The sequence below is a fragment of the Saccoglossus kowalevskii genome, chromosome 12 (assembly GCF_978046115.1).
Source record: "Saccoglossus kowalevskii chromosome 12, keSacKowa6.1, whole genome shotgun sequence".
NCBI lineage: Eukaryota > Metazoa > Hemichordata > Enteropneusta > Harrimaniidae > Saccoglossus > Saccoglossus kowalevskii.
Window position 1 is genome coordinate 4,439,708 of NC_140652.1, and position 16,456 is coordinate 4,456,163.

Below are 16,456 nucleotides of genomic sequence, written 5' to 3' on the forward strand. Positions count from 1 at the left end.
CTGACTTGGGTGTGTTAGACCGTGGCACAGTATCCGGAGGTATAGTCCATAACGACTTACGTCACTTTGAGTGCAATGCTGGCTTAACGATAGACGGTTATGATACAAGTCAATGTAAAGATGGACACTGGACATATCCAATTCCACTTTGCGCAGGTACGTTTTTTATTACTCAGTGCCGTGCGATTACGATTGCGCTAGTATAGAACGTAGTGAATATCGAATATATTAACCGCACATTGTTTACAAGAAAAGTTCATTATAGTCCCGGAATTTTAACACTTTCTTTTCCGATGTTCGATGTTCAGAAAGCTGTACAACTCCTGATATACTTAATGGGACATTCACTGGACCCCAAACTGTTGCTCATAAAGAAAACACGACGCTGATTTGTGATCCATATTTTGAGACAGATTTATCTGTCCTGGAATGTTCAAATGGCAAATGGAAAGGAGATATGAAAAAAGTAAAATGTGAAAGTAAGAATATATTTTTTTAGAACTACCATTCACAATAGTGACTGCTATTGGCACAGTTGTACATTGACGATACGTATACAAATATTAAAATAATTGTTGGTTGCTTCACAATTTAGTTCTCTTCTCAGAATTGGTATTGGTATTGTTACATTATTTCACCAAGAAAATATCCTCAATCTTCAAATCTCAAATTGCCAATCTCTAGTATTCAGTCTGTTCGTGTTTTAAACGAAACGCATACACAATGTATGTCTGATTTGCATTAAGGACTACATACACATTTGTCAGTAATTTTTCCGTTGAGATGGAGAACCGTGCTTACAATCCACTACACTTTATTATGTTTATCATTATATCACAATAATCTCTTCAATGTTACAGCAATATGCGAAGTGTATATATGGAGTACAGCAACCCACTTTTACTGCTTTATCGACACAAAACTCAATTGGCAAAAGTCGTCCAAATACTGCTCCGACAGAGGTGGACGTTTGGTTACCATAGACGACAAAGATGAACAAGATTATTTGATGAGATATTTTACAAACGACGTAAATCCTCCATATTGGACGAGTTTAACCGACAAAAATGTGAGTATTAACATAAATTACGATTACAGTTGTTTATGGTACAAATACATTTTAAAATCGCCAGAAGACAGATTTTAATGTGAATTATAAACCAATCAGGGAGAGTGTTATTAAATCAATCTCACCATTCAACGCATTTTTGTTTGTAACATGTGTTTTGAATGGATAAATTCCTAACACGTGTTTTTAAAGTGCTCATATCATTATGTGAGTAATATATCAACGTTACCCAACAATAATTACTTTACTGATTTATACTTTTACCTTCACCTTTAATTTTACAGGATGAAGGTACATTCGTATGGGCCGAATCTGTAATACTTGGAGGTGGTTACAGCAACTGGATTATTGGAAACAGACCAATAGATGACGAAGATAAAAACTGCGTACGAATAACAACCGATGGCAAATGGGAAGTTAGGAAATGCAGTGAGAAGAACAACTATATATGTGAAAATGATGTTTAACGATTAGGGGCAGTTCTAACGAACCACGTGGCATTGTAATATCTTTCTCATTAAACATGTGTAGTTATTTTGTTATGTTCCTGACAAAAGTCTCCAAACATATAAGCATTACTTCAGTGAATGAATACGACATTACACGATCATTCATTGGATTATCTCTGTATATTATACAAATGTAAGCAACTTAATATGACACTCGACGGATATGTGTGCGGTGGTAAGACGTTTGTGACAGAACACAAAATGTTCTTTTTTATTTATAGTGTGATGGAATACTTAGTGTACTGCACGCCATGAGACCAGATATCGCCATGGCGATAGATTAATTACAATAGCATAATGCTCAGTCTGTATATTGTCAAGGTTCACCTGTATAAATTAAACTTATATATTGCAATTATAGTAATGTACATAATAAATGAATTTGCAATAGAATTTCATGTCATGTTGGGACTTGCATTTAAGTTTGATTTGTACATATTAATTATAACCTTTGATATATTAATGATTAGTATATACATTAATATCTGATAATTGTAATTTATTTATTCATAAAGGCTTATTAAATAATGAATTTAATGTATATACTGTAGAAATATAACCAGAGAATATAATGTAGCACGTCAGATTTGATAATTTGCATGATAAATATATATATTTGTTCGCAAAATGAGTGTAATTATTTGGATGGTACGGAGGGGTTACGAGTTTATGTGTATGTCTTTGTGGGAGGATTAGGTTATCAATGGATATGTAGGGGGAGTAGTACTAACGAGGGTGTTTAAAGAGTCATGTCAACAATTTTGCGAAAGATTTTAAAATAAACTATACAATAAAAGTATTAAATCATTTAGTATGCAGTGTGTATTCAGCATGAGTGCACGTGCTTTGGTATTTTTAAGTTAATAGCTTAGGGTAGTGTCACACGCAACGTAATATTACCGTAATTGGTATAGTACAGGTGTGATGGTTCAAATACCAAAATGGCAACAGTAACAAAAAGACTTCCCTGGCGGCGATGTTAAAATACGAACACGGAGCCAACAGATGAGGTTTCAACTGGTACTGGTATTATTATACTCTGCAAACATCAAGTACAATAACGCGGTAAAGCTCCACTACTCCAATAACTAGATACTTAAACTCCAATACAATTCAACGAGATCTCCGATCTGATCTCAGTGCTGAACAACTCCCCTATATATACCCACACTGTCTATAAATAGACCATTACATCAGCATACATAATGAGTCTGGAACTTACTACACATTTCTAGAATGTCCCATTACCTTCTATTGCCTCCTACAGTGTTCTATTACCTATTCAACCATTTTCTAAACAAATCTAGAATATTCCACCCAGACACAGTACGGTTCTAGAACATTCTCAGTGACACGGAAGTGGTAAATAAGTCGTATGCGACAGGTAGGAACCTCTGATTACAAACTTATGAACAACTGGAACCATTAAGATCAACTTGTATCTCCGTGTAGAATGCATATGACAATTGACATTACAGGATTAACTTACAATGTAGATATATGACGAATGCAAATTGTAATATTGTCCCGACATTGAAATATTTTTTTTTCAACTAAAATTTAAATGATTAGATTTTAGAAGAAAGAAAGTTTTTAAAATTGTTCCCATATTAAAGGATAGGCACTTTATGAGATCAATATGAGAGGCGTTTGGTCAGACGTACAACCAATACGAAGAGTATTTAATCAGACTTCAATAGTGTCATTTTGCAATACTTTAAAATTAATATTCATTGTCTTGGGTAAATCACTTCTAACCAAATCTTTTTCAATTTGTGTGCTCCTACCGCAGATAGGAAAACACGATTGGATTGACCTCCGTCATGTCACACAGACGTATCATTATAATAATTAAATATTAATTATATTCAGGACATTCACAAACAACAGTATAGACAAACCAGTTGTTTATTACTTGCGTATTGACGATGGAGTCAATAACCGCCAAGCTAACGACGTTACTTAGCCTAGGCTGGTTAAGATGGGTAAATACCGAATACAATTCCGAATATAATTCATTACAGAGAAGAACGGGTTGTTTATTACGTACGGATCTCGTTTAGTATTGTCCACATTTATGTTCCTGTCCCGTTATCACTCAATAATGAGTCGTTGTACTTTATTCATTGAATATTGTATAATTTCAGCTACGCTTAGAATCTTTAAATCATGCCTCTTGAACTGATAGTGTTGGAAGAAATGAATAACCATTACACAATTGTCATATCTAATGATATTTATTTAAGATAACTCGAATTCAATATTATATACAATATATTCGGACTTTCATTAAAAATATTGTTTATATAACAATGTATCCTAAATCTTCAATAGCGATTGCTTAGAGACACAACGTGCTTTCATATAAACACAGATTGCTTATAAATGTATCTGAGTCATACTAAAGGTGTTTTTGAGTCGTTCACTCATAAAAAGCAATAACAGTACTGATTCGACTCTGCACCGTACAATTCGTGGATACAAAGTGTCAATACATGACTTAAAATGAATTCATCTATGGTAATTTACAATAAATGTAATAACAGTCTACAATTCATATCTAGTTTCAAACGCGGTTCAATTTTAGTATTATAATATATGTATAACTTCACTGCAAACGTGTTTAAAATAAACTTTTATAAATTTTTGAACAAATGCAAATTTTCCAACAAATATTATTCTGTATTTCTTTCTCAAGGAATACACATTGCGTTGTGTTCGGGGATCAGGAAACATCGTCTCGCTTGGCTGATGAATACACATTAGTTCATTACAGATAGTCCAGCATTATTCACACACGTAGTCAGCTGAGGTAACCCTTCGATGTACCGTTCTCTCGTTCTCCCCGTTACAAAGGTTACAAACTCTCTATATTAAAAGTAATATATTATTGCACGAAAGTAATATATATAATGTAATATATGTTTATAATCCCCACCCTAAACATGCAAGTTGTTGATTCTAAACAATAGTCTAACGACGTGTGAACCGAATGTTCGAACGCGAAGTCGCTATCTTAACACTAAGTTTGAGTCGGAAAATTGCTGTAGTTCAATAAGTACCTTGGTAGTAATTACCTCAATGCCAAACTTCCAATACTGTAAACGGCTTAATTATTCACTGGGTTAAAATTTTGCTTATTTCGCTGAATGGAAAATACGCTAAATTAAAATCCCAGTAAATATGTAAAATTTAGCATAGAACACATTACCTAAATGATAAAACCGTGAATTTAAAACCCACTGAATATGCCTGAAATGGTAAATCAGTGAAAATTAAACCCAGTGAATATTAGTCATTTTACAGTATTATATTTTCATGGAATTTGTTTGCAGCGGGTAAATGGTTTTGTAAAATCTAGATTCAGTTTTTTTAGCCACATTACCAAATATTCAAATATATCTTAAGTATATTTATATAGGCATATCTTTAATAATAACTAGGTATTGCGTATATGACATTTGCATATGTATTTTTTGATTTTGTTTTGGCTTTCCCCCCAAACAAACAATAATCTTATAAAAAAACATATAGTAATTTATTATTTAAAAAAAATACAACGACGGAATGACAATTATAATAAAATGTTTTGGACTATTGATAATTTTAGTATGTGTTTAAACAGTATGAATATTGAATTATTACATAACAAATTTAAAAACTCGTAAAATATGTTTATCAGGTTAATAAACATCGTCATAAAGATGTGACCAGTGGCAACATTGCGTCAAATTCAATTGCTTTGTTTTTTGAACAAACTTTGACTTCATTATAACTGGTTTACTCTTCACTTTGGAGCCTGATTAATACTGACAAAATAGCTTTTCTTTAGTGCATTTATGAAGCTATCTTAAATTCTCAGTATCTCGAATACAGCGAGTCTGTTCGATTCAGAAAACTCGAACGTCCGGGGTCGATACGTTTTGTGTTCTACAGTACAAGATACACATATAGGGCACGAAAGTTTGCTCAGAATGAAAAAAACAAAATGTAATGAACCGTCAGTTCAGCCATCATAGAAGTAGAGTAAAATCTGCCATTCATTTTGCTGTGTATTTTCACCAAATAAAATTATAGAAATGCATTTTTCAACGTATTTTTGATATTAAATTTGTCATCTCTATTCAAATGTATGTTGTCTATTTTTACACGTCATTTGAACGCATCAACGCATTACAATTTATGAAACATGGGTAACCAATATAAAACTCAAAACATACAAGTAATGCTATAATTCTTACTACCCTCGTTCGAATTAGAATCCAAAATGGGAACTGTTTGCTTCATCGGGACATTTGTTTATAACGTGTCACTTCATATATGGGAACAAGTTCAGATTGTGCCTACTTATTCTCTACCTACAGCACGTTGTCTTTACATGCGACTTCTATTATGTCTTCATATAGTACGGTGAGCTTATTTTTTCATGTTTTTAGCGGCTAAACTGAGTGGAACTCTATCTAAGTTACAATAAAATTGATATTTAAATATATTTTTGACGAACGTCATTCAGTCATTCGATTGTGTTATGCAGATGTACGCTATGTTGATCTTTTCCGTGATGCAATGCAAAACACGGTTCAAAAGCGAGCGCGTTTGTATTCGAGGTACCGATAATTAGGTAGCTTCATTTTCACAAATCAAATTGATCTCATTTTTGCAACCATTATTCTGCCATTTTCCACCGATATTTATTTGTACACAGTTTTTACTTTTATCAATCTTCGGTTTAGTTTTCCAGTTATTATATTTGCCCAACTTTATAGATCCATGCCACGCGAATTGACCTTCCTCCTGTGTAAAAAAAGGAAACATTATTGCACGAAAGTAGAGCGTCATGAATATGGACAATAAAGCCTGTTCTGATTGGTTTATTCAAATCTAGCTCTTATGCAACAATTCCCATATACCGTTTTTGAAATAGATAAGGACAATCACGATATAATGAGTATACACGTGATTAAAAAAATATGAAAGACATCAGGTATATACTCTATGTATCTACATATCATAATCGTTTGTTGTGTCTTACTGGAATGCATAATACAAATACCAACCTCTAAATCATTTAGACTAATCCAATATGGCGCATGTACGTTTGCTGTGAAATGTCCCATTATGAAATTCTGTTCCTTCTTTCCGTTTATGGTAAGTAAGTGTCCGCCTCTATCGCCACAGTACGTGGATGCATCTCCCCATTTCATTGCCTTGTTCATTAAACAGTACGTGTTCTTGGTTTGTGGACGTTCCATGTAGACTTCGCATATAGCTGAATAACAGATAATAATTATAATTAACAGTAAAAATGACATATGATGTTATATGTTTATCAAATGTGCCTGAATATTTTAACCGAACATAAACGAATAAAATTAATCTGCAGAAAAAATCTTCTCCTTGCTAGCATTAGATTTGGAATTGCGCCGAAACTCTGCACACAAACAAAATTTATTTTATTTCCCATAAAGGTATATCATGTCAATCACCGTCATATAAAATATGATAAAAACTCTTGCATATTTTAATGAGGTAATATTTGAGGAGATATGTTTTGAACTCACCCAGAATGTTCACTGTTTAAAACAAAAACACAACCCTGTTTGTTTTACATGTAATTAATTATGTAAGCTGAATTGTAATTACAAATCGGAGTTGTATTTGGGTAGGAGAGCTGATGGCAGGTTTTGAAATGTATAAGAAAGTCACACTTAATGCTATCAAATCATGGTACACGTGTTATAGGCTAGAAGTAAGAAATACGTTGGAGTGTACATGAATGTCAATTTCAGTGATTCTTAATCAATATTTTGAAGTAATCTATGCAATTTCAATTGTTATTTAAAAATACCGAATACTTGTAAATGACAGCGCCAAGTGCGAGGAATATCGTGACGGTAAATTTCATGCGAATAGCGTTGTCTGTACTCACTCTGACATATTACTTGTTTCAGCTTCCCCTTCCATACTCCATTCTTGCATTGCAAGCTAGATTTCTCAGTTGAAAAATGTGGATTACATGTAAGTGTTGTTGTTCCTTTATGAGTAACAGTTCGTGGTCCACTGTATACACCATTGTCATCAGTCGGCCGTGTGCAGCTTTCTGAACACGAACAATATAAAACAAATTGGTTAAGACATATCGATCGACTTTTAAAACAGTAAATTACAAAAGTCTAACAATTATTGAACAACTATTTTTGTGTTCTACAGACACACATATAGGGCACGAAGTTTTGCTCAGAATGGAAAATAAAAAATGTAATGAACCGCCAGTTCAGCCATCGTAGAAGTAGAGTCATATCTGCCATTCAGTTTGCTGTGTATTTTCACCAAATAAAATTATAGAAATGCATTTTATAACGTATTTGTGACGTTAACTTTGTCATCTCTATTCAAATTTATGTTGTCTATTTTACACGATATTTGGACGCATCAACGCATTGCAATTTATGGAACATTAGTAACCAATATAATAAAACTCAAAAAAATTATTGAACAACTATGCGTTCTAAATTGTTTTGCAAAAATGGATCTCTGAAAATGATGACATATCTATCACTACAAACAAGATAACATACATACCACTACAAACCAGATAACATATCTATCACTACAAACTAGATAATATATCTACCACTACAAACTAGATAACATATATACCACTACAAACTAGATAACATACCTACCACTACAAACTAGATAACATACTTACCACTACAAACTAGATAACATATCTACCACTACAAACTAGATAATATATCTACCACTACAAACTAGATAACATATATACCACTACAAACTAGATAACATACCTACCACTACAAACTAGATAACATATCTACCACTACAAACTAGATAATATATCTACCACTACAAACTAGATAACATATATACCACTACAAACTAGATAACACATCTACCACTACAAACTAGATAACACATCTACCACTACAAACTAGAAAACATATATACCACTACAAACTAGATAACATACCTGCCACTACAAACTAGATAACATATATACCACTACAAACTAGATAACATACCTACCACTACAAACTAGATAACATATCTACCACTACAAACTAGATAACATACCTACCACTACAAACTAGATAACATATCTACCACTACAAACTAGATAACATATCTACAACTACAAACTAGATAACATATCTACCACTACAAACTAGATAACATATATACCACTACAAACTAGATAACATACCTACCACTACAAACTAGATAACATATCTACCACTACAAACTAGATAACATATCTACCACTACAAACTAGATAACATACTTACCACTACAAACTAGATAACATATCTACCACTACAAACTAGATAATATATCTACCACTACAAACTAGATAACATACCTAGCACTACAAACTAGATAACATACCTAGCACTACAAACTAGATAACATATCTACCACTACAAACTAGATAACATATCTACCACTACAAACTAGATAACATATATACCACTACAAACTAGATAACATACCTACCACTACAAACTAGATAACATATATACCACTACAAACTAGATAACATACATACCACTACAAACTAGATAACATATCTACCACTACAAACTAGATAGCATATCTACCACTACAAACTAGATAACATACTTACCACTACAAACTAGATAACATATCTACCACTACAAACTAGATAATATATCTACCACTACAAACTAGATAACATATATACCACTACAAACTAGATAACATACCTAGCCCTACAAACTAGATAACATATCTACCACTACAAACTAGATAACATATCTACCACTACAAACTAGATAACATATCTACCACTACAAACTAGATAACATATCTACCACTACAAACTAGATAACATATATACCACTACAAACTAGATAACATACATACCACTACAAACTAGATAACCTATCTACCACTACAAACTAGATAACATATGTACCACTGCACACTAGATAACATATCTACCACTACAAACTAGATAACATATCTACCACTACACACTAGATAACATATATACTACTACAAACTAGATAACATATCTACCACTACAAACTAGATAACATATATACCACTACAAACTAGATAACATACCTACCACTACAAACTAGATAACATATCTACCACTACAAACTAGATAACATATCTACCACTACAAACTAGATAACATATCTACCACTACACACTAGATAACATACCTACTACTACAAACTAGATAACATATCTACCACTACAAACTAGATAACATATATATCACTACAAACTAGATAACATACATACCACTACAAACTAGATAACATATCTACCACTACAAACTAGATAACATACCTACCACTACAAACTAGATAACATATATACCACTACAAACTAGATAACATATCTACCACTACAAACTAGATAACATATATACCACTACAAACTAGATAACATACTTACCACTACAAACTAGATAACATATCTACCACTACAAACTAGATAACATACCTACCACTACAAAGTAGATAACATACCTACCACTACAATCTAGATAACATATATACCACTACAAACTAGAGTCTTACTGGCTATTGATGATATTTAAGATGTTAGTGTTAACTTTAGCGAGGAATTCTAGTCAGCTAATTTCTAAGGATATTGCTCGAGACAGCTCCGTTCTAGAAATATTAATATGAGTCATCTCCGATCCAAGATTGCTGCACAGTTCGCGGAAAACTGTTAGTTGCCAGCCTATTAAGACAGATTGTTTGTAGACAAAAACAACTGCTGCGAGACAGACAACTTTCAGAAAAAACTGCCGTATTTGTCATATGGTAAATTAAACGTTTAACTTACTCATGCATCGTGTTTTGCTCATTTCCCCTTTCCATACGCCATCAAAGCACTGTAAGACAGATGTCTCTGTCTCGTACATTGGATTACAAGTGAGCGTTGTGTTTTGTTTATGGGCAACAATTTGCGGTCCACTGAAAATCCCATTGTTATCCTCCGGTCTGATGCAGCTTGCTAATAAATTAAGTAAATAAGTAATTTGATAATCAGTAAACGTTTTCTGTCGCATCTTATTGTTGCACAGTATTACAGTGAAATTACGCAGTAGTTTAAGAGTGTCAAATAAAATAAAATTAAAATCTTTACGCCTACTTGTATGGGTCTAATAATGGTCTGTGTGAAATAATGTTAGTTTAAAGGAAAGGTAGGTGCCAATAACGTTCTGTAGCAGCAGCATATCATTTTTGTTTAATTTATGAAGCCATACAACATATAATTGCTACAATGTTGTTGACACGACAGCGAAGTAACGCATTGTAGATAAACTGTGACACATATACTAGGTTAAATTAATTCGTGGTAGCCATATGTTGTATCCACGACCATTATGAACGGTAGTTAGTATTCTGGAACTTATATTTATACTATACATAACATTCTTTGCTAGAAACTACGAGATTTTGCTGGTGCTGGCGACTAAACCTAATGTCGTCATCATCGGAGATCTCATCAAAATGATTCAGTTGGTTCAGAGTCGAGATCAATCCAATCAATGCATGCATAGAACGTACTTACTTAATTGCAATTACTGAATGCCAATTTATTGTAAAGGTGCGTGAATATCGCGGATAGAACTAGCCCACATTTTAGTTAAAATGTTTCTAAGTTGTCTTTAAATAAATACATTGATTGTTTCAGAAATTTAGTATTTGTTTCACTACAGTCCATAAACTGGCCACAACACACTTTCAAAAAACAGCGTTACTGTCTTCAAGTGAATAGGACGCGCTAAAGACCTTGGGACTCGCACACACAAATAACCGTTCTAATGACATCTTGAAATCCATACAGAATATCAAAATTGCTAACTATTTAATATTGTATTTATTAAAAACTAGCATGTAGGAATATACCTGCACAATACGGGACTGGGTGCGTCCAATATCCGTTTCTGCACCAGTTAGCTGTACTAGTATCCAACGTGTCTGAACCATTAATCTGTTTTGTAATATTAGTATCCGAGGTATGTGAATCATTGTACGGATTTGTAATATTGGTATCCAGCAAACAGGAATTATTGCACTGATTTGTAATATTATTATCCGAATAATATGAATCATTGTACTGATTTGTGATATTAGAATCCAACGAAATTGAATCATTGTACTGATTTGTGATATTAGAATCCAACGAAATCGAATCATTGTACAGATTTGTGATATTAGAGTTCAACGAAATTAAATCATTGTACAGATTTGTGATATTAGAGTTCAACGAAATTGAATCATTGTACGGATTTGTGATATTAGAGTTCAACGAAATTGAATCATTGTACGGATTTGTAATATTAGTATCTAAATTATATGAATTATTGTACTGATTTGTGATATTAGAATCCGAAGTAATTGAATCATTGTACTGATTTGTGGTATTAGTATCCGAAGTATACAAATCACTGTACTGAGTTGTAATACTGGTATCCAATGTAGATAAATCAGTACTTGGCGTTGTTATAATAGGATCGATTGGATAGGCATCTTTCCACTGTGCTGTTATTTCGACAACCAACGTATAACCATCATCGCATTGAAAGTTGCGTCTATCACCGTGAGCAATACCTCCAGATACGTTACCGTGTTCTATCATGCCAAGATCGCTGCAATCTGTACACAAATGAAGTTATAACGATTCAGAGAGTGGTTCAAAACATCACGTGATATCGACAATGAGTAAAACCTGTGCCCTCTCTGTACCACTAAGTAATGAATGGAGAACGAAATAACCAGTGTTGGCAAATAGACACAGTGACGCCTATATTGAGAGTATAAATATGGTGCTGTATGAGGGGGAATTCTTCTTCCTGGGGTTCAGAGGGGAATCTCGTCTCGTCTCTCTATCGCGTCCCTTTGAGGTATGGGATCGGGAAATTCACTTAAGTCTTACAGTCAAATAAGACAGACACAACGAAATACGTTTCAACTCTCGTCTTAGTCCATCAGTCGAGCACTCTATAAGGCTCAGCGCCCTGGGGAAAAATCCCCAAGACTATCGCAAGGCTGACCCAAGACGCGCCCAAGACTGCGTCAAGACTCGCCCCAAGACTCTCCAGGACTGGACTTGTCGTGGTGTACTCGCCAAGACCAACTAAAACAACTTTATTCATTTTCAAAACCTTAACCAATTACAAAACAGTATAAAGACTCTAGGGCGTAACCTTCTATCATAAAGCCAATCACACTAAGTACTGAATACGTCATATCTTTTGATTAATCGTTCACTACATTAATAATTGCGAATACCAACTGTCAGAAATAGTAGTCCGAATAGCGACGGTTATCTCGTAATTAGTTCCAAATCACTGAGCCAATTTCCCTGCAGGACCTCGCATAGACCTAAACGATGACAGACATAACAGAGCCATTCACTCGTAATCAACTAAATAAGTCGATCAACAGATACGCAAAAACAATTTCATCATAGCTGCAGAAAATACCTGTAAATCGAAGCGGATTATAAAATATCCTCACTGAAAACCGACAAAATTTAAACATCGTGCTATAAAGAGCTAATATCAAAACCGACTTACCACAAAAACCAGCCCAGTTTCGACTCTGTATCGATTCCATGTCATTGCCAATACATGGCATTCCCCCATCCTGGGGTAGTGGGTTGTCACATAGTCGGGTTCTTGTACGATTACCCCATCCACAATCCACGAGATTATCACTCCACGCCGACCATTTTCCCCAACCACCATCTAAGTAACGATACATTACAATTTTAAAAAATATGACTAAAATATTTCTCAGATCGTAGCTCATTTTGGTTTTCTCAAATCAACAGCTTTGGTAAAACTTACCTACAGCGCAAAACACTACTACATCTTGTTGATTCGTACACACGTGCGCATCCAATGCGTTGCCATAGGAACAGTAGGCGAGAGACGTCTCATTGCCGGTACAGTGTACATCAGTTATCAGAATAGGCCGTCTGTACTCAGGAGTTATTATAAAATTTCCTAGAAGGAAATTGATGTCGAGAAAATGTCGAATTCAAATTTTATTTATTTCAAATATTCGAAAACGTATGATGTGATGTGATTCATAAACACAGACGCAAATAACACACGCGTATAATCAATATTTAATATCAATATTAGTTGACCTATGACCTATGGTTTTGGTGCCAGTGAAATTGCGTTCGAAAACAATATATATCACAAGTAATTCCAATAAATGTGGTATAGATAGGTTTTTGTTTGTAACGCCATTATGTAAAATGTCATCGGGGGATCATTCTTATCCTACTTAAATATGCTTTCATTCAAAATTGTGAACATTATATTATTGCATATTAATGGCACACCTGGACCATATAATGCCTTCCCGAGACCTAACTCCCTACAGACAACATCCGTATTTTGTATGCTCCAGTAATCATCGCATATCGTGCCCCACAAACCAGCGTCTTCGCTGTACACTTCCACACGGCCTTGTCCCAGTACCGATGAACCGACTAGACGGATAGATTCTGCAATATACAAACACGATTACATATAAATAAAACATATCATGTAAATGGTTCTGTGTTCATTGAACTTGCTCACATGATGTCACAAACCACTAATCTACGGGCACCTGACAACATTTATACCTGAATATTTTTTCGAAGAAACATGACGAAACTAAACACACCATTCAGGTGCAAGATGTTGAGAGAAAAATAAAAAAAGTACTTTGGATTAAATAAGGCATTACGATCTTAGCTATACAACATGATTGCAATTGTTGTTATAGTATGTTTGATTGGTTTCGAAATTATAGATTACCGCACTGGTATACGTTTTTGCGTGCGTGACTAGTCATTTACTAGTACTGTCTCAAGTTTAGCCCAATCATGTACATTACCCACTGCTTGTTTGGATTTTTCTTTACCAATTTTCCGCCTTGAATTTGTAATTCAGCAACTGTCGATTTGTTATGTGTGCAAAGTACATTAATCCCAGTCATTTTATAACATTTATGTACTTGTATGATATGTAGCAAAGACAAAATACTGAGTCATATACAGTGTAACTGTTTCAAAATATATAATTATGTTGGTAGCCGAAGATGGACATGGATTTTGGAGTCTCCCCATGAGCATGAACAACCACAACTAGTCACAATAGGTGATTTTCCGTTCAACTGCGAGATCTCGCGAGATGCATGAAAGACGCGCGTCGAACGTCTGCCGCAAAAATCGAACGATTTGATTTTTTACTCGAATTTCTTTATTTCGTAGCTCACATCGACCGACCGATCTTCGACAGAGGAATATTGCTTTCGAATACCCTCACTTAATCGAAGTTGTCTATCATTGAATGTGTACGACACATTATTAAGCATGGAAATGCCCCCCGAAATATTTTCGTGTTTGTCAAATCCCACGCGATGTTTGAGCTATGACCTTTGTTTGTCCTGTTTTTACGATCGATTTCACGCATAACGCGTGATTCTCGCAGTGTACAGAAAATCGTCTATTTGGGGCATGATGAAACATACGATCACAAAGTCATTTGTGTAAATCGTTAATTGCCTCCCAACACCTGTGCAATCATCATTGAAGGCTCATCCAATGAACAGGAAGTTCATTGTGTCGTAAGAGGGGATATTTGGGGCACGTAGCACCACTGAATTTCGGTCATTTGTTAAATGACTACATAATCTTTACAAGACTAACATGAAAACTAACTATTGCTAAAAAAGTATATGCATAATTACATTAATTCGAATATTTGTGGAAGTTTCAGATGCGTATGTGCGATATAAAGCTGCATGTATGTGTGAAGTCATTGCAAATTCTCCAAACCTCAACGCACAATCACAGTTCGAATTGACTACAAAATTACTAATTATATTACCAATGCATTATAAATATAAATATATACATTTGAATTGCTTATTCCGAATTGATAATTGGCATTCATGCACGGTGATCGGTTATGCAAATAAGCCAGAACGACCAATGATATATTGAATACGCGCTCTCACTCTACGATCATTAGTATCGCACATGACAGTTCATATCCTCCAGATAATAGTTAGTTGAATTTCCTAATCATTGGTCATACTTACCGTAGTATCGTACATGACATTCCACTGTTTCCTCCGTGTTGCCGATACAGCCTTTGTCAACGTTGGGTTTACCGCCAAGACATTCCCGTTGTCTGGTACGTGTTCCGTCAAAGACAGTGATTCCATTTTTTCTTGGAGTGCATGGCGACCAACTCCACGTGGACCACACTGAAAACAATAGATCACAAATCACAAAGTTACAAACCTCCAGTCTTGACTTAACACTATTTTAATCGTGGGGCTCTTAACGATTGACACAATGAGGTATGATTCTGAATACAACAGCATATATAGGTAGTGTAGGTTACTACTGTATATGACACAATACGCTATGATGCAATCATAATACACATCACACCGATATGACATAATATATAGTTGTACATGACCCAATGATGAGGCACAATATATTTATATGATACAATATACTTATATTGCCGAAATGTACATATACCATGATATGTGGCACATGAATAAGACGCTGCTATACTGACAGGCTAGACTACATCGTTGTGGATGAAGGACTTACAATCTAATTTCACGAATTTTGACTGGAATAGCGATAGTTCATTGTAATCATTTGTTATTTATGACCTCATTCATTACATATAAATATGTATTACTAGGAGACTTGAAAACCCTGCTATTCTAAATACACTCTAATCACCTGACTTAAAATTATTACTCACATGGACAAAGTTGAGTCTCACATTTCCGATATTCAATACTGGCGCCATCACAGTCGTCGCCTCCAC

General features: G+C 34.4%; 1 protein-coding gene across 1 annotated transcript; it reads left to right on the forward strand.

The window, feature by feature from the left end:
* Window positions 1-457: 457 nt before the first annotated feature.
* On the forward strand, window positions 458-1,733 carry LOC144344184 (low affinity immunoglobulin epsilon Fc receptor-like). Its single transcript, XM_078006259.2, has 3 exons — window positions 458-479; window positions 861-1,069; window positions 1,354-1,733. The coding sequence occupies exons 1-3, from the start codon at window positions 458-460 to the stop codon at window positions 1,534-1,536; spliced, it is 414 nt and encodes a 137-aa protein (XP_077862385.1). The 3' UTR covers window positions 1,537-1,733.
* Window positions 1,734-16,456: the final 14,723 nt, after the last annotated feature.

Excerpts from the sequence above, each read along its gene's own strand:
- LOC144344184 (XM_078006259.2), top strand. The coding sequence starts at position 458 with ATGAAAAAAGTAAAATGTGAAA. Across the intron at positions 480-860 it reads GAAAAAAGTAAAATGTGAAA|CAATATGCGAAGTGTATATA; the intron begins GTAAGAATATAT and ends TCAATGTTACAG. Across the intron at positions 1,070-1,353 it reads CGAGTTTAACCGACAAAAAT|GATGAAGGTACATTCGTATG; the intron begins GTGAGTATTAAC and ends TTAATTTTACAG.